At 38.9% G+C, this 24291-nt stretch overlaps 1 protein-coding gene across 2 annotated transcripts in view; it reads left to right on the top strand.

Moving 5' to 3' along the window:
- The window catches only part of TRPC6 (transient receptor potential cation channel subfamily C member 6), a 171209-nt gene that overhangs the window by 126259 nt on the left and 20659 nt on the right, over window positions 1–24291 (top strand). For both annotated transcript variants that reach the window (XM_037889826.2, XM_043529383.1), the window contains exons 5-9: window positions 8384–8612; window positions 16131–16364; window positions 17741–18005; window positions 19703–19898; window positions 22357–22560. In XM_037889826.2, the coding sequence (XP_037745754.1) occupies window positions 8384–8612; window positions 16131–16364; window positions 17741–18005; window positions 19703–19898; window positions 22357–22560 (1128 nt within the window). The remainder of the gene's footprint in view (window positions 1–8383; window positions 8613–16130; window positions 16365–17740; window positions 18006–19702; window positions 19899–22356; window positions 22561–24291) is intronic.

The following is a 24291-nucleotide window of genomic DNA, read 5'->3' as shown; positions in this document are numbered from 1 at the left end:
AATTTACGTAATGAGAAAAAATATTTTAGTAAGTATGGTCTAAGGATTGAACTATGTGACTGTGTATAGAAATGGCAAGAAGATTGATGCTGTAAGAATTGGCATTGTCGATTCTGTAGAAAATGTATTTGCCCTCTTGGTCATTACTGAATCAATGTCTCCAGATATTGTTAAGGGGCACAGTAAATTGGAAGGTGCTGCCCTCTGGATAACACTTAAAACAATTCCTGATCATTTATGGCCATTACTGTCCCATGGCTCTTGTTTTGTTTGGGTTGAAATGTAAATGTCAGTATATTTGCTAAACTCCAGTATAGGTAATTACATGTTTCCTACCTAAAATTCTTTCTGTAGTTTCAATTGGATATACCTGATTCTTGTTATAAACTCTATTTCAGTTTGCTGTGATTTAAACTACCTTTGCTGGTAACTTGACTATAGTTTTAAGCAGTGACTGTTTCAGCACAGAGGTGGGCTGCATTCAGTGGCACATAGGTGAGGTGATTCCTATAACTACATATGCACTTTGTAAAGTGGGCTAAAATGGATTCTTCTGGGTGAACAGTGCTATATAAAAGTAGTGCTGTATCATCATCATTACCTCGTGGCAAACCTCGTTTCCTACTCTGTCCCCAAATCTACTCTAGCGACACCATCAGAGGACCCAACCACATCAGCCACACTATCAGAGGCTCATTCACCTGCACGTCTACTAATGTTATATATGCCATCATGTGCCAGCAATGCCCCTCTGCCATGTACATTGGCCAAACTGGACAGTCCCTACGTAAAAGAATAAATGGACACAAATTGGACATAAGAAATGGTAACATACAAAAGCCAGTAGGAGAACACTTCAATCTTCCTGGACATTCTATAACAGATTTAAAAGTAGCTATACTTGAACAAAAAAGCTTCAGAAACAGACTTCAAATAGAAACAGCAGAACTAAAATTCATTTTCAAATTTAATACCATTAATTTGAGCCTGAATAGGACCTGGGAGTGGCTGGCTCATTACAAAAGCAGCTTTGCCTCTCCTGGAATTGACACCTCCTCATCTATTATTGGGAGTGGACTACATACACCCTGATCGAATTGGCCCTGTCAACACTGGTTCTCCACTTGTGAGGAAACTCCCTTCTCTTCATATAGTATAATATAATAATGTATACACTATACTAATGCCTGCATCTGTAATTTTTACTCCATGCATCTGAAGAAGTGGTTTTTTACCCACAAAAACTTATGCCCAAATAAATCTGTTAGTCTTTAAGGTGCCACCGGACTCCTTGTTGTTTTTGTGGATACAGACTAACACAGCTACCCCCTGATACTTCATTATCATTACCTGTGACTGAGAGACATTGGAAATGAAAGGGAAGTAAGAACTGGAGTTATATACAGATCAATAATTTGGGCCATATTTGTCCAATATAAACATCTATAGAAAATTGTAGTAAAGAAATTATATTTGCTTATGATATAGAACTGGCAGATGCACTTAAATGTAGTGAAATGTAAGAATACATATTTTAACATTCAGAGAAAACTAGGCATATAACTTGTATTATAGAAAGGAACAATCAGTTGCACACATACAAAATGGGAAATGACTGCCTAGGGAGGAGTATTGTGGAAAGGGATCTGGGGATCATAGTGGATCACAAACTAAATATGGGTTAACAGTGTCAGGGGATAGCCACTCCTTGTTGTTTTTATGAGTTAGCAGTGTAACGCTATTGCAAAAAAGGAATCATCATTCTGGGATGTATCAGCAGGAGTGTTGTAAGCAAGACAGGAGAAGTAATTCTGCCACTCTACTGTGCGTTGGTAAGGCCTCAGCTGGAGTATTGTGTCCAGTTCTGAGTGTCATATTTCAGGAAAGATGAGGACAAATTGAAAAAAGTCCAGAGGAAACCAACAAAAATGATTAAAGGTCTAGAAAACATGACCTGTGAGGAAAGAATGAAAAAAAAAATGGGTTTGTTTGGTTTGGTGAAGAGAAGACTGGGAGGGGGACATAACAGTTTTCAAGTACATAAAAGTTTGGGTCTTGCCCATATGCTTAGAGTTTGACTGATCTCCATGTTTGGGGTCAGGAAGGAATTTTCCTCTGGGTCAGATTGGAAGAGCCCCTGGGGAGCTTTTCACCTTCCTCTGCAGCAGTGTAAATGGTGAATTCTCCGTAACTTGAAGTCTTTCAACCATGGTTTGAAGACTTCAGTAACTCATCCAGAGGTTAGGGGTCTATTACAGGAGTGGGTGGGTGAGGGTCTGTGGCCTGCAATGTGCAGGAGCTCAGACTAGATGATCACGATGGTCCATTCTGACCATAAAGTCTATGAATCTATGCTGTTACAAGGAGGAGGGTTCTCCTTAACCACTGAGGATAGGACAAGAAGCAATGGACTTAAATTGCAGCAAGGGAGGTTTAGATTGGCCATTAGGAAAAAACTTCCTGTCAGGGTAGTTAGGCACTGAAACAAATTGCCTAGGGAGGTTGTGGAATCTCCATCACTGGAGGTTTTTAAGAACAGGTTAGTCAGACTCCTGTCAGGAATGGTCTAGTTATTACATAGTGCTGCCTTGGGTGCAGGGAACTGTACTAGATGGCCTCTTGAGGTCCCTTCCAATTCTACATTTATATTATTCTATTATTATCAGAGCCAGCAACCGATACCTATTTCACTAGTCTCTGGGATGTATATTCATTGCAACGATGATAAGGATAAAACAAAGCAAAAAGATCCTGTCCTCATAATGGCTCATGCTACCAAACACGACAGGAGAAAGATCCATATTTATGGGGGAAGAAACTTTAAAACTTTTAGCACAAATTCTAGAAGGTATACATATAAACATCCCAAACCAAAGGAAATCACTGTCATCATCATGCATTTTTATTACAATAGCACCCTCAAGTCCTAAACAAATCAAAAGGCGTTGCCCCTACCCCATAGAGCTTACAGTCTAGCTCTAATTGCTGTTCTGTCCTGACATCATTTATAAGGATCAATATTCCCAAACTTCCAGCATAAGGCCGGTGGGAACATCCATAGCTCTCAGGGGTTTTGGTAATCCAGTAAAATCAGATCATCTGAGGACAAGAGATACAGGCAGAGTAGGCACATTGAGCAAAAATATCTCCAGAACCAAAGTGAATTTTGCATGTTCTCCATTTTGAATAGAGAAAATAACACTGGAACCAGTAATATATTTAAAAGCAGAATGAACTTTTGAAGTGCCCATCATTAAGTAACTTTCTTTTTACTAAAGACGCCATAAAGTCAATAGATCACAGCTTATTTATTGACTTACATTTGTAGTAAGTACATAAAAGAGCACCTAACCAAAGCCCTTGACAAACTCTTGAAAATAAATTAATCCATTAACAGACTGGCATTTACTCACGGATGGCTCTACCCCAGAAACAGCGTGAACATAAACATATAATAAACTCAGCATTGGAATCTCCAACCTTATCCTGCCTTATCCCTCAGTTCCCTACAGCCAAGTGTGCTCTGAAGGTAGGGACTTGAACCCATATCTCCTTACTCCCAGGTTAATGCCCTAACCAATGGACCATCCTTCCCCTCCTATACCAAAAAGCTCCTTCTTAGCTGCCTCCACTGACTGCAGCTGTGGGACTATGTCACACGGAGAGATATCGCCTCTGAGATAGGTAGGTGCCAGAGAGTTTTATGGGAAAAAATAAGTACCTTAAAAATCAACCTGGAAACCAATAAACAGCCAATGGAGATCGGAGAGCACTAGTTTAATATGCTCACAAAATGACACACCACTTAAAAGCAAGTGCCAAAACCTGCACCGGCTGCATTCTGTGGATGGATTTCAATTGTAGCCTCATGCAGAGTATGTCACTCTAATTTCAAGGTGAGAAAGGGATGAATGACAGTTACAAGGACCACAGCTGAAATAAATGGGCATAGCCTCCAGGTCATCTGGAACTGAAGGAAAGCTGACCTAGTCATAACAGCAACTGGCTCCTCTGTGAGCAGCTGGGTGTCTAACCGGACCCTCCTATTGGGAATCCAATCCACAAATGCAGGACACATGCCCTCCTGTCACATCTTCCAATTGCTTCCCTCAGCCAGCCTCCAACTTGAGGTGATTGAGTCTCAGCCAGTTTACCCTCATCCATGGCCCAATCTCACCTAGACACCGAGAAATGTAAATTACCACTCCAGCTGGATCAGTGGAGATGAAGGTATAAAGTTGTCTGTCATCTCTATACTGAAGACACCAGAGCCTATATCTCCTCACTAACCCTCCTACCAGCTTCCAGTATACATAAATCACCTTCAGACTGGAATAGCGGCCTGTCATAAATATAAAGGGAAGGGTAACCACCTTTCTGTGTACAGTGCTATAAAATCCCTCCTGGCCAGAGGCAAAACTCTTTCACCTGTAAAGGGTTAAGAAGCTAAGATAACCTTGCTGGCACCTGACCCAAAATGACCAATGAGGGGACAAGATACTTTCAAATCTGGAGCCCGGGGGGGGGGGGGGGGACAAAGGGTTTGTCGGTCTGTGTGATGATTTTGCCGGGAACAGTTCAGGAATGCAGCCTTACAACTCCTGTTAAGTTACTAAGTAATCTAGCTAGAATATGCATTAGATTTCCTTTTGTTTAATGGCTGGTAAAATAAGCTGTGCTGAATGGAATGTATATTTCTGTTTTTGTGTCTTTTTGTAACTTAAGGTTTTGCCTAGAGGGATTCTCTCTGTTTTGAATCTGATTACCCTGTAAGGTATTTACCATCCTGATTTTACAGACGTGATTCTTTTACCTTTTCTTTAATTAAAATTCTTCTTTTAAGAACCTGGTTGATTTTTCATTGTTCTTAAGATCCAAGGGTTTGGGTCTGTGTTCACCTGTATAAATTGGTGAGGATTCTTATCAAGCCTTCCCCAGGAAAGGGACTATAGGGCTTGGGGGGATATTTTGGGGGAAGACATCTCCAAGTGTGCTCTTTCCCTGTTCTTTGTTTAACACGCTTGGTGGTGGCAGCATACGGTTCAAGGACAAGACAAAGTCTGTACCTTGGGGAAGTTTTTAACCTAAGCTGGTAAGAATAAGCTTAGGGGGTCTTTCATGCAGGTCCCCACATCTGTACCCTAGAGTTCACAGTGGGGAAGGAACCTTGACAGGTCCTGAGTCCGGTTCTGTTCAATATCTTCATCACTGATTTAGATAATGTCATAGAGAGTACACTTATAAAGTTTGTGGATGATACCAACCTGGAAGGGGTTGCAAGTGCTTTTGGAAGATAGGATTAATATTCAAAATGATCTGGACAAACTGGAGAAATGGTCTGAAGTAAATAGGATGAAATTCAGTAAGGACAAATGCAAAGTACTCCACTTAGGAATGAAAAATCAGTTGCACACATACAAAATGGGAAATGACTGCCTGGGAAGGAGCACTGCGGAAAGGGATCTGGGGATCATAGCGGATCACAAGCTAAATATGAGCGAACAGTGTAACACTGTTGCAAAAAAAGAAAACATCATTCTGGGGCGTATTAGCAGGAGTATTGTAAGCAAGACACAAGAAGTAATTCTTCCGCTCTACTCCGCGCTGATTAGGCCTCAACTGGAGTATTTTGTCTAATTCTGGGTGCCACATTTCAGGAAAGATGTCCACAAATTAGAGAAAGTCCAGAGAATAGCAACAAAAATGATTAAAGGTCTAGAAAACATGACCGATGAGGGAAGATTGAAAAAAATTGGGTTTTTTTAGTCTGGAGAAGAGAAGACTGAGAGGGGACATGATAATAGTTTTCAAGTACATAAAAGGTTGTTACAAGAGAGGAGGGAGAAAAATTGTTGTTCTTAACCTCAGCGGATAGGAGAAGAAGCAATGGGCTTAAATTGCAGCAAGGGCAGTTTAGGTTGGACATTAGAAAAAACTTCCTAACTGTCAGAGTGGTTAAGCACTGGAATAAATTGCCTAGGGAGGTTGTGGAATCTCCCTCACTGGGGGGTTTTAAGAGCAGGCTGGGCAAACACCTGTCAGGAATGGTCTGGATAATACTTAGTCCTGCCTTGAATGCAGGGGATTGGACTAGATGACCTCTTGAGATCCCTTCCAGTTCTATGATTCTATAAGAGAAGCTTGGAGGGATCACACTAAAAAGCATGTCCACTACCTTTTTGCCAGCAACTTTTTTGTTCCTTCCTCACCACTGGAAAGTGTAATTTCCCTTTTCTATATCTGTGTCATCTACCAAGATTTATGGTCCAATCTTATGTGATGCTGCATGCCCTCAACTCCTATTAAATTCAGTGCATATTCCGTGCAGTAAGCTCTAATTTCAAGCCCTGTCTTTCTGTTTCCCCATTCTGTCCCTAATTAATGTTTTCTGCCCTGCATCTTCTCCACAGGTAGAGTCAAAGTCACAGAACTTCTATTCCTAGACCAGCTCTAGTCACTTCCCAAATGTAGGTGTCAAAAATAACTCCCAGACTGTCTGTAGCCTATTTTATTTCCAGTGAGTTTTTAATTACATCTAGTAAAGATTTTTTCTGTTTTTTGGTGAGTGGGGGGCTTTGTCAATCTTTTAGATTTTTTATTCATTTCTTGATCAGCTATTCTGGCATTAACCTGATTTCCTTCAATATTTCTGCTTCTTCCCTGGGAATGTCTCTTTCTGGCATCTGTCTCCCAGTCCCATCCTCATTTGTGAACACAGGCAGATAATGCATGTAAAAGGACACTGTCAAGGTATTTTGTTTATCATTCTCAAAATCTGTTTTACTCACTGTTGTTCATAACCCCCCGAGGGGAAGTTTGAAAATAAAACCTGTAGGAAGTATCCTTTTACTTCACACTGCACGCAGAATAAACTGATGCTCTAGGGCAGGGGTTCTCAAACTGGGGGTCAGGACCCCTCAGGGGGTCACAAGGTTCTTTCATGGAGGGTCACGAGCTGTCAGTCTCCACCCCAAACCCCACTTTGCCTCCAGCATTTATAATGGTGTTAAATATACATAAAGTGTTTTTAATTCATAAGGAGGGGTCACATTCAGAGGCTTTCTATGTGAAAGGGGTCACCAGTACAAAAGTTTGAGAAGTACTGTTCTAGGGCACCTCATGAGGCTGAGGAAATTGATTATTTTTAGGAAAAAGACAAAGTAATTTTATGGGGGTTTGGAAATACATAATGAATTGCATGGATTTGCAAAAGGATATATAGAAGAGTAGAGAGGTCAAATTTGGGGCCTACTAACCTTGACAGTGTTCCTTTAATAATATTATTTTTATACATGACTATCTTTTTCAGTAAGTTATCTGTGTTTTATCGACCCTACTACTGTATCCTTCACTGACCTCTTATTCCTTGTTTATTTAAACTTCACTTTGATGTTGGCTGAAGTATGACCTTTAAATAATAATTTGAAATAACTACTTATAGTAAGTAATGCTTGCGGCCTCTCCTTACCTTTTTTGGTGGCCACCAATACTAACTATTTCAGCCAATGACCCCTTGAGGCTTGCTTTGAATTCTTCACCTATTTTGGCAAATACAGTGGCTGTCATGACCCTAAATAACAGATAGGCATTTTGTGCCCAGCATGCAACTGGATTAATTCCTTAGGACTGATGAGAGGAATGCAAGAAGTTACCAATCCCTTTAAAATAGATATTTTAATAGCCTAGATGGGTGTGGGCTTACATGAATTTTCAGTTTTGTTTAGTGTCATGCTAAATCAATCTAAATGTCTGTTCAAGGTTTAGTCATGTCTGTTGGTGGGTGTTTAAGGAAATTTCCATTAAGAGAATCAAGAAAGAATGTAAGAAGCTACAGAAGTGTAAACACAACCTTTTGGGGCCTATTTAAATGTTAAAAACCAAAAGGCAAGGCATGTCAGAAAAACTGCTTTTGCTACCTTGAACCTGGCCCCTAAGTTGGATACTACATCAGACCTAAACCTGGTGTCCCCATCTGTATTGTGATGATATTTCAGTGTCTCTACTTAGCAAACTATACAATATTTCTTCCATTTCCTTTGCTGTTTCTTAAGGATCTCAAGGATGAAAATTAAAAGAAACTTTCCAGTAACAATCAATATTTCTCTTGATGAGCAATGATAATAGGTGCAAAGACGCGCAAGGAAGAATTATAGTAATATTTTTAAACATTGCTATATAGATAAAGAAGAATACTGACATTTAATAGCAAAATTGTTCCTCTTGTTTCTAAAGATAGCCAATAAATAGACATTTTTACAAGGTAAATTTCATTATGACATCACAGTGTGTATATATTTTCATTGTCTTTATTTACTGCGCTTTTGACATAAATGTACTTTTAAAAAGTTGATAGAATTTGTTTGTGTTTTGTTTTTTGTTGCAGCTGGGGAGGATAATGCGTGGACCGTTTATGAAGTTTGTAGCACATGCAGCCTCTTTCACCATTTTTCTTGGTCTGCTAGTCATGAACGCATCTGACAGATTTGAAGGCACCAAACTCCTACCTAATGAAACTAAAACAAATAGTGAAAAGCAGAATGGAAACATCCTGTTCAGAATGAAAACATCCTGCTTCTCATGGATGGAGATGCTCATTATCTCTTGGGTAATAGGTAAAGATTAATTTTCAATTCGAATTCTGTCTTGCAGTGATGGCAACGGGGCTGAATTCCAGTTACACACACTGCTACCAGTCTTACATGGAAAAAGTACAAAACACAAGGGGAACACATCTGCATCTTTCATTTTCTTTGCAGTCAGTCTCTATAGGGTACACATTATTAATTCAATATTCCATTCCCATGGAATGAGTTTACCATATTAAGGACTTCTGCCTCTGTATTGAGTAGTATCTTCTTCTGCAAATAATCCCATTGAAATGAATAGGACTTCTTGTGAAATAAGGTACTGCTCAACCTAAGAGGAGTAGAAATCTATCCTCCTAAGTATTATGGGGCAAATTCTGCCACTGTCACATATGTTGAAAAGTACCTTGAGTTGACCCATTGAGTACAATGGAGTAAAGTACTACTCAGTCTGAGTAAGGATGCCAGGACTTATTCTTAGCAAAGTCAGTCATAACAGAAAACCCAAATAAAGCTATATAGACCCATGATCCTGCAGTTTTTACTTAAGCAAACTCCTACTGAAATCAATGGAAGTTGGAGTTTTGCCTAAGAAAGACTATATTGAAGTCATATACTGCCCTGTGTTTGCAAGGGGAATTCCCTACTGACCAGGCCCTCTCAGAGGTCCAGAGAGGTCCGAGCCACTTCCAGCTTTTGAGGCCCCTAGCCATAATAAAAATAAAAAATAACAACACATAAAAACAAAATAAGGCACCAAAAAAAGAGTGGGGCATAATTTGAATATTTTTTTATTTAACAAATGCTTTTCTAGCCTTTTTCTATGCAAACACACTAATTATTGAGGAAAAATCTAGCTTTTGTGCAGTGTCACAGTTGATATTAAGCATGGCCAGCCCATTCAAATGCTCTTGTCCCAGAGCTGAACGGTGATAGTTCTTCACCAGCTTCAACATGTTGAAGGTGCATTCACCTGAAGCCACTGATGCAGGCAAACTGACAAAAATATGCAATGCAATTGTGATATTAGGAAACACCCCAGAGAGTCCAAATTCAAGTATTTCTTGAAGCAATTCCTTTGGCTTGCAATCCAATTTAAAGTTCATGGAATATAGTTGTCTGAGGAAGATGACCTCGTCACTGAGTTCTTTTGAGATTTCTTTGTTGTACTGTTGCTGAAATTGTTCAGGTGCAGAAAGTAGATCTTCATTAGTCAGTCTGTTAAACTGCCAAAGAAACCCCCAAAGGGTATAAATTAGTCACAGTGACTCAAATCGACATGTAAGACCTGACTGAATAGAGTCAATGATGACAGGGAAGACATTGACCCTATAATGCTGCTTGGCATCAGATTCAGTAGGTAAGTTGCGATTGGTGGAGAACTCAGATGAAATGCCAATAGTCTGTGCTACTAATTTGGACTCAGTCAGGATCGCATCCCATTGTTCACAAATCGGTTGAATGTCATTGATAAGACTTTCAATGTTATCCCTCTCAACATCAAGTGTGGCATTGTGTCCTTCAATTACCAGATTAGTTTGGTGGATCATTGTATGTAGTTTCATCCACAAAGATGACATCGGAATGCATTCAAATGTGGACATGTGCTTCTGAATAGACTGAAGTTCAGTTCGAGCCTGTGCAGTGAGATTGAGAGATTCAAGCTCATTTAAAGCCTTTCTCACTGAATTCAAATACTACGCAACTGATTGAACACCATCAATCCACATAGACCATCTAGTTTTGGACATCCCATGCAGTGAAACAGGAAGATATTGCTTCAGAATTTCCCATCTTTGTGGACTGCTACTGAAGAGATTGTACATTTGCTGAACAAACCCAAAGTAAGTAATTGCCTCCTGGCATGATTCAGCACAGTCAACACCTACAAGGTTAAGTGTGTGGTTTCCACAGCTGGAGAAAATACAGTTTGAATTATGCTCAAGCAGAACTGCTTGTACACTCTGTACTTCCCAAACATATTAGATCCATTGTCATAGGCTTGACCAATGCAGACTTGAAAATCTAACTTTAAACCTTCTAGAATTGCTAGTACTCGAGCAGCAATTTCTTTTCCAGTTTTTCTCGTGAAATTATCAAACAAAATAAACCTTTCTTCAACTGAAAATTTTGAGCTGTCTACAATCATAACATATCGAATAACCATAGTAGTCTGTTCCTTGTGAGAACAATCTGGAGTGGCATCAACAATGATTGAAAAATACTTGCATTTCTAATCTCATCAAGAATTGTTGTTTGTACGAATGACCCACATAGCTCAATAAACTCATTTTGTATGCATGTGGAGAGATAATGGACTTGCATGCGCTTTTGACTCCCTTTTGATTCTCAAACATGCTCTGATAAAAGTAGATCATATTTGCTGAGGAGCTCAACTATGCCTAGAAAGTTTCCATTTGCATGATCACCAATATGTTGACTGGAACCAAAGAAAGCCAATCCTCGCTTAGAAAGAAAAAGGATGACATTCAGGATGCGCTCAAGCAGTTTTTTTCCAGTTATTAGTTTCTGTAGAGAAAATTCAGTCAAGAGTAAATTCTCAACTGAACTTTCAGCTGATGCTGCCCTGCTGGCTGATTTCCATGCAACATAGTTTTCTTTGTGTGAAGTTGAACTCTCATGTGATGGTATTCTGTTTTTCAACTTCCTCCAACCGCTGTTGATGCTCCATCCTGATTGATCAGAGAGAACTGATGCATTTGCAGCACTTTTATTCAAAATGAAGCAGGGTGCATAGTACAAAGATTGTTTTTCTGTACTCCAGCATAACCAGTCTCTTGCGCAGGTCTCACCATTTGAAAGAGTTTTTGTCAGTAGACAAGTAGGGAAAGCATGATTATCAGCATCTTGTGGAATGTTACTTGGAATTTCAAAACAACGAATTTGAAGAAAAGATTGCATTTGGGCAGCATTGCTCTTGTCAATAATTCCAGTGTCAGTCACAGTCAAATCTGTAGTACTCATGAATTACTCTTGCTGCGTAAGATCTACATCTTCCTGTTGCTGTTGAGTTTCTTGATCTTACACAGGATCTTCTGCTGCATCTGTTACTGTTGGCACATCTCCTTCTTGACTACTGTCCTCATGTTCAGGTATTGGCATTGAAATATCATCTGTTGCAGTTGCAGAGTTTTCATTATCCATAGCATTGTTTGTTGGGTAAGGTGTGTTTCCCAGTGGTTTGAGAAATTAAGTTATTGGCTTTGAGCTCTTAGCTGCTGCTTCATTCAGTTCACTTAGCCTAGACCAATCCACACAAGCACTCCATTTCCTGGACACTACTGTGCTAATAAGCGATGGTCACATAAACACCACCCTATACCGGAAACCTACTGACCGCTATACTTACCTACATGCCTCCCTCTTCCATCCAGGACACACCACATGATCCATTGTCTACAGCCAAGCTCTAAGAAACAACCACATTTGCTCCAATCCCTCAGACAGAGGCAAACACCTACAAGATCTTTATCAAGCATTCTCAAAAGTACAATACCCACCTGCTGAAGTGGAAAAAACAGATTGGCAGAGCCAGAAGAGTACCCAGAAGTCACCTACTACAGACAGGCCCAACAAAGAAAATAACAGAACGCCACTAGCTGTCACCTTCAGCCCCCAACTAAAACCTCTCCAGTGCATCATCAGAGATTTACAACCTATCCTGAAGGATGACCCAACACTCTCACAAATCTTGGGAGACAGGCCAGTCCTTGCCTACAGACAGCCCCCCAACCTGAAGCAAATACTCACCAGCAACCACACACCACACAACAAAAACACTAACCCAGGAACCTATCCTTCCAACAAAGCCAGATGCCAACTCTGTCCACATATTTATTCAAGTGACACCATCATAGGACCTAATCACATTAGCCATGCCAGCAGGGTCTCGTTCACCTGCACATCTACCAATGTGATATATGTCATCATGTGCCAGCAATGCCCCTCTGCCATTTACATTGGCCAAACCGGACAGTCTCTATGCAAAAGAATAAATAGACACAAATCTGACATCAGGAATCTTAACATTCAAAAACTGATAGGTGAACACTTCAACCTCTTTGGCCACTCAGTAAAAGATTTAAGGGTGGCAATTTTGCAACAGAAAAGCTTCAAAAACAGACTCCAAGGAGAAACTGCTGAGCTTGAATTAATATGCAAACTAGATCCCAGTAACTTGGGTTTGAATAGAGACTGGGAGTGGCTGGGTCATTACACATATTGAATCTATTTCCTTAAGTTAAGTATCCTCACACCTTCTTGTCAACTGCCTAAATGGGCCATCTTGATTATCACTACAAAAGTTTTTACTCCTGCTGATAATAGCTCATCTTAACTAATTAGCCTCTCACAGTTTGTATAGTAACTTCCAACTTATCTGTATGTGTGTATATATCTTCTTAATATATGTTCCATTCTATGCATCCGATGAAGTGGGCTGTAGCCACGAAAGCTTATGCTCTAATAAATTGTTAGTCTCTAAGGTGCAACAAGTACTCCTGTTCTTTTTTCAGTTGTTTTCACTGTCTCCTGCTTGCACCTCTTTCAAATCTCCTCTTCATAGTGGTCTATCTGGTCAACATGTAGTCTATCCACACTTGAAATATTCTGTTGTAAATAAGTAGCTTATCTACACTTGAAATCTCATACTGTAAACATGTACACAAATGCTGAATAGTATACAAATGCTGAAAAGATTTAAAATGAAGGAATACTAATTAAGACCACAAAATGAAACAGTCAGGTTATTATTCTTGATGTCTGATTTGTGTCCATTTATTCTTTTACGTAGAGACTGTCCTGTTTGGCCAATGTACATGGAAGAGGGGCATTGCTGGCACATGATGGCATATATCACATATATCAGATGTCAAGAATTATAACATTCAAAAACCAGTCAGAGAACACTTCAATCTCTCTGGTCACTTGATTACAGACCTAAAAGTTGCAATATTACAACAACAACAAAAAACTTCAAAAACAGACTCCAACGAGAAACTGCTGAATTGGAATTAATTTGCAAACTGGACACCATTAAATTAGGCTTGAATAAAGACTGGGAGTGGATGTGTCATTACACAAAGTAAAACTATTTCCCCATGTTTATTTTTCCCCCCTACTGTTCCTCACACATTCTTGTCAACTGCTGGAAATGGCCCACCTTGATTATCACCACAAAAGGGTTTTTGATGTTGGAGGTTTTTTTTCTTTTTTTTTCCTGCTGGTAATAGCTCACCTTACCTGATCGCTCTCATTACAGTCTGTATGGTAACACCCATTGTTTCATGTTCTCTGTGTATATAAAATCCCCCTATTGTATTTTCCACTGCATGCATCTGATGAAGTGAGCTGTAGCTCACAAAAGCTTATGCTCAAATAAATTTGTTAGTCTCTAAGGTGCCACAAGTAATCCTTTTCTTTTTGCGGATACAGACCAACACGGCTGCTACTCTGAAACATACCATATATTGTCATTTCTGTAGTCCTAAAAAGCACTAATAATCTCCTTACTTTATAATATTTAACCAAATAAATGAATATAGTAGTATAGCCTGTAAATTATTTAGCACTTATATTTCATGTAGTAATAAATGAATAAATAAATTATTCAGTCTAAGAACTTTAATTGTATTAATTAAACCTATATATTGTAATCTGATTTAGGAGCAAAACTGTGTGAAATGATTGTATAATACTTAATTGTGGTACCTAAAATATAATACAAGTAACTGTTTATCAAAAATGAGTTACTGCCATGATCTTATATGGATGTCACATATATTGTATTTTAAACAGTTACTCTGGGTGAGGTTTTAATTAACACTAATTGAAAAATAAGGAAAACGTCCTACACAAAATTTCTTATAATTTGATAGATATAATATATCATTGGTAAAATGATTGTAGCTTGTGTTATCAACTCTCTCCAGAAACCTACAAGGCTATTTCATAGCTATAACAAAGCGTATTTTCTTCTTACCTTTAAAATGGTACAGTAATGAAAAAGGATGCAGTATACTGATAGATTGCATGCTATGGTACCTGAATATTATTTGATGGCTTTTGGGTAAATGAACAAATACAAACTTTCCCTTATTTTATTTTGGAAATATTAAGCCTGTTCCTTACTCATATGACTAGTCATTACTTATGCAGGCAGTCTCATGGAAGACAAGAGGTGTCCAATGGACAGTTAATGAGAACACAGCTTCTATTCCTGGTTCTGCAACTGGCCTGCTGTTGAACCTTGGACAAAGCACTTCATTGCTCTGTGCCTCTGTTTTCTCCCTCTGTAAAATGGGGATAATGATACTATCCTTTGTACACTACTTTGGGATATACAGACAAAAATCAGTATGTAAGAATAATATTATTACATGCATGAGAAGGGGCTACTCACATGAATAAGAATTTGTTGAATTGAGCCCATATAACAACACAAATCACTTTAAGGAACACTGGATCAGGCCCATTCTGCCATTAGATCCTCACACACTAATGTGTAAAGTGGATTTGAGTGTCACATCTGAAACACACAGTGGTTTTCCCATGACATGTTTTTATTAATAAATTTTTAATTTACCTTTCAAACAGCTAGAAAAAAGAGATTTTGCTGACATATCCGCACAGCCCTTGATAAAGATATAAAAGGCAGCGTATCTTTCATTTTACTTTATCCAAGGAAAAACAGCTTCCTTCAATTACTTTTCAGATGGTCGAGCAGAGGGAATTGATAAAATGTCACATTAGCTTCGTGTGCTACTGTGCTGATCTACTGTAGGTCATCTGGTATTTATAATGACCAGCAAATGTCTGTAATGCTGATGTTGCTTCTCACAGGAAGTTTATTGTTCGTACTGAGAAGAATAATGAGAAGCCAACACTAATTAGAATTTAGCATAATTGTGATCATATTGTCTGATCTCCTGCATAACACATAACACAGTCCGTAGAACTTACCGAAATTATACTTAGTGTCAACTATTTTTGTATGGGTTAGTGTTTTAAAGCAGCTTTGATTTACTCACATGAGAGAAAATCCATAAAGCAAGCACAAGGCCCATGCATTGCTTAAGTCCCACGTAAGCCCTCAAACTAGGTGGGGCTTATGTGTGATTTAAATGAAGCACAGGCTTTGTGCTTGTTCTCTGTACAGAGGTGAATTTCACCTGTGAAGAGTCCCATTATCAACTGAAGTCAGTGAAATACTGTGAGTAATGTAAACAGTCTTTTGTCCCTTACACTGAGGTAAATTCATAGGAAGTCAGTGGAGATACACCAATATAAAACTATCATGAGAAAAGAATTAGCCCTCCTGTTGGAATGGGAGAGACAATTAATTTTCCTTCATTCTCTGTTGAAGAGTATGATTTGCACATCAAAAAGGAATTCAGAATCTATAAGCAGAAATGCTTTCCAGTTTGACTGCTTCCAAGATCACATCCTATTCATAATATAATATTAAAGAGGATTAATATGAAGTTAAAAATTAATGAAGTATATTTTCTCTTCTCTCTTATGCAGGCATGATATGGGCTGAATGTAAAGAAATTTGGTCTCAAGGGCCCAAGGAATATCTGTTTGAGTTATGGAATATGCTTGATTTTGGTATGTTAGCCATTTTTGCAGCATCATTCATTGCAAGATTTATGGCATTTTGGCATGCTTCCAGAGCCCAGGTCATTTTTGATGCAATTCCTAATGTGAAGAATGTTACAACTGCAACATTGAATTCCAACATAAGTTACTACACATTGGGTGAGTTGAATTCACAGAATTCAGACTTAAATATAGGATGAAGAAGAATTGTTTCTATGTTAATACATTTCTAATTCTTTATGTAGTCTCTCAATCAGATTGGATTAATTTTTCACCCAACTTTATTTTTTACTCTCTTCATTACATTCGGTGTTATGTTTGTTTATACCAGTATCTCGAACACACTTCTGCTGGTACATAGCAGGTTGCCTGGCTTCATTACCCAGGATGTATAAAAGCAGTATGATGAATATATGTGCTATAGAGCACTACAAATACATTTTTGAAGTATGAACATGGATTAAAAATTCCATCTGTGGGTAATTATTAATAACAGCTAGTTAAACATGAATTCAATTATAAATTACAGCAAACTATTACCTTTACAAACAGGGACCAGTGTCTAAGTTGCACTGGATTTCTGAAGTTGCCAAGCAAAATTCTTCTCTCTAGTCCATGCTATAGAACTGTATTAGTGGAGCTTCAATTGACATTAGTATTATAGAGGTACCGGTTGTGATTTCATAGTTAAGGTTGCATTCCATTTTGCACTTAAAGTAGGGGTCCAACCTCTTGGTTTTAGAATGCAGAATGCAATGAAATCCCTAGGGGGAGCTCAGAAATTTGCTGAACGGATATGTAATTACAAGAAATGAACTACATGTAAAAAAGGTCCTGTTCATAAGCAAATGCACATAATCTAAATGAGTCCATGCCATGTCTAAGCTCACACAGTGAGTCATTCATTTATTTGTTGTGGTGCGTAAATGTTAGCTCTCCACTGAGTTTCTGGGACAGGAACGTCATTTTCTGTGTTATATATAATGATGTTTTGAAATGTTGTTGTTCAGGGGCATTAGATGTTGGGGCAACTAGCCCATTTCTGTGTTAGACTTGAGAAAGCATGTTTCTTTCTCTAGCCTTGGTTGATGGAAGGATCTTCATGCAAGGAGTTTGCTGAGCACATTAAAAATTCATTGCTGTGGACTCAGTTTGGGCACTCACATTGGCAGGTAGGGGCCCATGCTACCAAGGAGCTGAGTCCTGAGAGCGATCAGTGATTTCACTCAAAGGAGGCACTATATGTGTATATTTTAGGTGCATAATCAGGTGCCCTCATTTCGGCACCCAAGTCTGAAAATTGGCCTCTCTCTTTGTAAGTGGCTGCATTGCATTTCATTTTCAAAATACGGTAAAAGAAAAACTAAAGAGCGAGCCAGCACCCGAGCTGCATACCTCTATTGATTTCAGTGCCAGGTTACACTAGCAAAGGATCTGGGCCACTCTTTCTTTTCTAAGCAAAAGAGCATAATCCCATGAATAGCCTAAAGTATACTTCAGCCCAGTTACAAGAAACTCTCATCTTTTATTTCTAGCGAGAATAAACTGGGATCCATCTGATCCACAAATCATATCTGAAGGCCTGTACGCAATTGCTGTTGTTTTAAGTTTCTCCAGAATAGCCTACATTCTCCCAGCCAATGAAAGCTTTGGACCTCTACAGATATCACTTGGCAGAACTGTGAAAGACATCTTCAAGTTCATGGTAATATTTATCATGGTGTTTGTGGCCTTCATGATAGGAATGTTTAATCTCTATTCCTACTACCGTGGGGCCAAACAAAATGAAGCATTCACAACGTAAGTATTACTCCTGTTTAAATGTTAACAATTGCACATCATTTTGTAGAAGGAGAGCTACTTGAACTGAATGCATTAATGTACTAAGTGTCATAATGTGTGGTATAAGATTCCCATCTTTTACTAAATCTCTTGCTCTTGTAGTGAGTGGTAACTTTCTCTGTAGTCCTGGTGCCTCTAAGATATAATTGAAATCAAGGATAAGATTTTTATCCCAGTTACACTGGGGCATATCTGGAGTGACTCCATTGAACATAAATTGGACTTAGATTGTATGCTTTCTGGGGCAAGGGCCATCTCTTTGTTACAAAGGGCACCTAGAACAATGATCCAAGCCTGATCCGTGATAGGGGATGGTAGATGCTACCACAATATAAATAATGATCAATACTCGGCTGAATAAAATAGACAGGGTTCAGCACAAGATGTGGCATGTTTACATCAGGTTTAAACCTGATCCCAAGAGAGCTGTGCTGGGAATGGTGCTGGTGTAAGTTAAGGTAGAGGCTATCTTTGCCATGCTAATGTTAGTTGCTATTTTTTCTACAGTTACCCTCCTACCCTTCTGCCTATAAGTCACTCTCATTTTGCAGACCCAATGAATGCCAAATCAGTGCAAGTTGTGCTGCTTTGTCATTGATACCAATTTACATACATGTTACTTATGTCACCACTGGTTTGGCCCAGAGGCTTCTCCATGAGGTGCAGCTGCTTAAACTAACATTAGAAATTTGGGCCAACACATCACATGTGTCCCAGTAGGCTGCATATGCCAGCTGTGCACCAGTTTCACTTTTTTCAAAGGAAATTTCAGCACAGAAGAGAACCATTACCCACAGCTGAGGAGGATGTAGGAACATAGCAATTGCCAGATTGGATCAGATTCAAGTTCCATTCAATGCAGTATTCTGTCCCCAGTAGTGGTCAAAACCAGCTGCTTCAGAGGGAGGTGTAAGAACTGCTCTGTAGGTAGATGTGGGATAATCTGATCCTGCCCTCCCCTCCCCAAGAGGTCTGATCCTGATGTTTAATAATTAGAGATTTGCTTAAACCCTGAAATGTGAGGTTTAATATCCCTTCCAAAATGTTTGTTATTTAATTATAACTCTGGATATTTTTGATCTCCATATAAAATATCAATTCCATTTTTAATCTTAAATTCTTGGCCACAAAAACTTCCTGTGTCAGTGAGTTTCACAGTTTAATCAAATGTGTGTGAAAACTTATTTCTTTTTATCAGTTTTTAATTTCATTGACAGTCCCCATGTTCTTATATTAGGAGATGGGAAAATGGAAGTTCCCAGTCTACCTTCTCTGTACCATTCATTATTTTATATACTTTTATCATGTCCCTTTGTATTAAACTCCCTTCTAAGGTAGATCCAGTGAATGAATGTCTCTCCTCCTGTGCACTGCAACACCTGGTTCTTTGCTCTCCTCCTCTCTCCTGCCTGCTGCTAAATTAGTAGGCTTTATCGTTTATGCCTTAAAATTTAAACTTTGTTATTATGAAGCAGTTTCTAATGGGAGTGCTTATTACATTAAGTGTATGATGGATAATATCAATAAGATCAGACTTCTACAGTTTCATTCAGGAGACGTGTATATGGTCGGTAAAGAGCTGTGACTTGTTTATGAAAACAGTTTTTATAAATCTTTTTCAGTAGCATATGACCATGTTCTGTTTTTCCTTTCAGAGTTGAAGAAAGCTTTAAGACACTGTTCTGGGCTATATTCGGACTTTCAGAAGTGAAATCAGTTGTCATTAATTATAAACACAAATTTATTGAGAATATTGGTTATGTCCTTTATGGAGTCTATAATGTTACTATGGTCATTGTTTTATTGAACATGCTAATTGCAATGATCAACAGCTCTTTCCAGGAGATTGAGGTAAAACTTTATTTTATAATTATATGTGACTGGTTATAGCTCCTTGAGGTTTAGTGTATAAGAAAATGCACATTATGACAAACTCTTATTTTCTACATATAAATATCTTTTTGTTCCAGAGAAACAACCTGGAGTTATTTTTGGCTTAGATAAACACCGTACATTCCTTCCAAATTGTTGGTGGTGAAACTGAAAGTAGCTGAAAGCTATGTAACTCCAATGCTTGGAGCAGTAAGAACTAGACTGGACAATGTACTAAAAAAATACTATAGAACAGTGCTAGAGAGCGATGCATTAGCTGATCTTGCAAGTCTTTTCCATCTCTAATTTGAAATTATTATTTGAGTGGTGCCCCTATTTTTTCTGTTAGAATAGAATCCTTGTTCATATGCATCCAACCTATAGGCAAATCCAATACATAATTTTAATTTGTCAGCAACTCTGCTTTTTTCCCTACTGAACAGAATCTTCAATGTAATAAGCTGGTAAAAATCCACACAAACTTTTGGGTGTTGTGGGAAATAAATGGCCAGATCATCTTATAAATTTTTAAGAATAACTTCTCACAATAAAGTGACTCGCACTCTTTCTTTGTCCCAATTAATATTTAATTAAAGTGGAACAACTTCATTTGGAGAGATTGAGAGAGTCCAACATCAGAGCATCCCATAGTCCAGTAGCTAGGACACTCAGCTGAGAACTGGGGACCCCTTTTCCAATCTTTTGCCCCATCAGCCACAGAGGGGAATTGAACCAGGGTCTTCACACCCTGAGTGAGTACCCTAATGTGGGACTAAAGGTTACAAAGGAGGTAAACCTTCTCCATCCTGGCCATTTAGTGTTAGGTGTGCTCTGATCAGGCCCCACAGGCCAGATAGACTTTCTCTGCCTATCTTCTCCTGGTTTGTGAATCACACTGAGGCTTCGGCATTAGAGGGGCACCCAGGTGCCTAGAGTGTAGCTGCAGTATGCATGCCCAGAGGCAGAAACTTAGCCACATAGGGAACATTTACAATGAAAATTTAGTAAGTAATTACTGGCTCTTGCCTGTACGCCGTACCAGACCATACCAGCTTACTTTCCCATCTGGAAATATCTCTCTTTCCTTACGGGTCATATTGAAAGCACTTGGGAGGGCCTTATGACATTCTACAGTCTCCAGCCATGCCACAAACCAAACATCAAGAATAAAACAAAAGGAAAGGATAAAGAAAATGGAGCAATTTAATTTTATCCAAAAAGTGCAGGTAGTGAGATCTTTAAACCATATCTAGTCTTAAAAATTGACCTGTGTATAAAATGATGAAGGAAGGGGCAGAGATGTATGCCTTAAAATAACTTAGCCCAGTGCCAGAGTCTTTGTGTATGATACTGGCAATGCTCATCTGCTGCACTCAAGAGGAGAATAATGTCAAATCCTTGAGTCCTTGCACAAGCAAAACACTTTGAATTCAGCGGTGTTTCTGCTGGTGTGAGTACTAAGTGGAACTGTAAGGTTTGACTTACATTATTATTGTCTAATTATGTTTTGTTTTTTACTGTTACTCTTTTACGCTAACAGTGTATGCTACTCAGAAGTGAACAAAAAAGTCTATTTCACAACTGACTTTCCTATAGTGTTTCTTATATTTAGAATATGTCACCAGTAAGTATTGTCACTATACTGTGCTAAATGTTTAATTTTTAATGGCACCCAGTGTGTAACACACTTTATTCAGAGATCCCATCGCATTTTACAGATATTCACTTAGTCTTAAACCACACGCCTGCAAAATATAGTTAAGGGATACAGAGCAGCCACTTCACTGACCACTGAAATGTGCTTATCTCTGGGACAGAACTCAGCAGCAGTTTATAGGGAAAAAAGTAAGAAAGGATGCTGCATCCAACTGAAACTGCAAACAAAATTTAGACAGAATGTACCGTAATGGAAGCAAATTGGAAATTAAGCAGGAAAATGTAGTTAATCTTAGAAAAAGTGCCATAGAATACTCCTACAAATGGTCAGTTTAATGTCTCATGCTCTATTTTAAGCATGTGCTTAAATCCATCCCTATTCAATGAAGCACTTATGCATGTGTTTAAAAATCAACATCAAGCTTAAAGTTAAGCATATGCTTATGTGCTTTGCTGGCTTGAGGCCTTTCCTTTTCTCCAGTCTAATTTCGAAAAGTGTCTATGGATAGACACTTTTTACAGACTAATAGCACTCACTATGAAGGAGCTGATAGTCAAACTACATTTACCTTTTCCTCGGTCCATCCCTTTGCTTTTCTCAGATTAACAAACAATTTGCATAATTAATGTTTCATTTCTTCATAGGTAAAAATAGTAATTGGATCTGCTTGGTATTCATGTCATCCATTCTTGTTCAAAACACAAATGCCATTGGCTAGGGTAATTTTAATAATGAAGACATTGTTAGCATTGTTTTGATAGTCATATTTCTGTCTTACAGGATGATGCTGATGTGGAATGGAAGTTTGCTAGGGCTAAACTCTGGTTTTCCTACTTTGAAGAGGGGAGAACTCTTCCTGTACCCTTCAACCTAGTGCCAACTCCAAAATCTTTGCTTTATCTCTTACTCAGAATAAAAAAATGGATCTCTAAAGTATACCTATGTCATAAGAATGGTTTTCAGGAAGATGCAGAGATGAATAAGGTAACTTTCCAACGCACTATACCATGTACAAATTTTAAGTGTTAATAATATTTTTACCCTTTCTCTGCTGTCGACTTGAGTAGGAGCAGTGGGTGCCTAGCATCTTTAAAAACAGACCACCTTGGGTCCAATCTTACAGCACTGAAATCAATGAGAGTTTTGCTACTGGCTTCAGGAGGACCAGTATCAAGCTCTTCTTTAGATGCCTTAATATGGATCTGTTCTACTTCTAGGCACTAAGGGCTAGATCCACAAAGGAATTTAAGTGCCTTACTATTGCTTTAGACATCTAAGTCCAACATTTAGGTCCTCAGCTGCAGCTTAACCCTGTAGGTGTCTAAAATCCCTAAGCACCTACACATCCACTGATAAAGTCTCTTAAATTCATACATTTCTAGTAGTGGGCATGCACAAAGCCAACTAAATCTTGCTTGTTACAGTGTGCACACCTAAGCCCTAGTATTTAAAATACTTAAATCGTCATTGGGCCAGAGTGAGTGTGAGAATTCCTCTATAGCTTGGTGGTTAGGGGATTCACCTAGGAAGTGGGAGACTGAGGGTCCAGTCTCTGCTCCAGTGACTGTTTAACTACTTCATACAAAGCTGAACAGCTCGATTGAGGGATCCTTATCATAGACTACCCCGTAGCCTAGAGATCAGGGTATTCACCCGTGAGGTAGAAGACATGGGTTCAAGTCCCTTCTTCCCATGAGGCAGAGGAGAGATTTTAACCTGGTTCTCCCACATCCTGGATGAGTGTTCTGACCACTAAGGGATAAGAATAGGCTCCTTCTCCTCTGTTTTTTGTGAGAAAGGGCTGTGAATCCTGAGCAGACATAGGCACTTCTCCCTGACTCAGACTTAGGCACCCAAGTCCCTTTTGAGTGGCAGAGTTTAGACCACACCCATCTCCTCAACATTTCTTACTGGCTAGCTTAGTCAGCTCCCGACTCACAATGCTGGCTTCTGTGTGTCCCTTTTTCAGGCACCTTACTCTCCCCACGCATTGTATAGGGAGCCTGGCTGCCTGACTCTGGGCTGTAGATTCCGCTGGGTGGCAGGGCCTCTCAAATTATGCCTTGCTACACTGTGGTTCTCATTCTAAGATTATACCTCTTCCCCTATTGTTTTATGTGGCGTGTTTTTATCTGAAAAGTCTTCTGTTCTCTGATGCATTTAGACAATAGTTTTCAGATGATAGGACACTATAGTGCAGCAGAGCTGGCCTGCTGCTTTATCTAATAGGATTACTCAGTGTTTATACTCAGTATGTTAATTCTTTACCTTGCCAGTATCTCAGTGTAAGCTAAACGCTCATTGCTTTATGGAAACAAATGATATAACACACTATATTAGGCTGTATTGGAAGTGTGAAAATTGGTGTTATGACATTATTGCAACTCAAGGGGAATGTGGGGAGGGTGGCTAGAACAGCTTCCCAAACCAAATGACCAGAAAGCAGATTATCAGTACTGCCTAATGAGTAGGAAAGTGGGTTAACTGTGACATTTTAAAGGAAAAATCACAAGGTAGTCATCGTGGCAGAAGCAAATGTCATAGAAGTTTGTTTTTTTAAAGTTTAGCATTGTTACACCCACCAATGGAATTGGCAGTCTTGTGACAGGGTTAATAACTTTTGTAGGCTTGACCAAGTTCACGGTGACTGGGACTAGGAAATAAGGTTTGTGTGTCAGCATGTTATTAGATAAATGACAAGCAATTTTCCTGGAA

The sequence above is a fragment of the Chelonia mydas genome, chromosome 1 (genome assembly GCF_015237465.2).
Source record: "Chelonia mydas isolate rCheMyd1 chromosome 1, rCheMyd1.pri.v2, whole genome shotgun sequence".
NCBI classification, from domain to species: domain Eukaryota; kingdom Metazoa; phylum Chordata; order Testudines; family Cheloniidae; genus Chelonia; species Chelonia mydas.
This window is presented reverse-complemented; position numbering and strand designations above follow the sequence as displayed.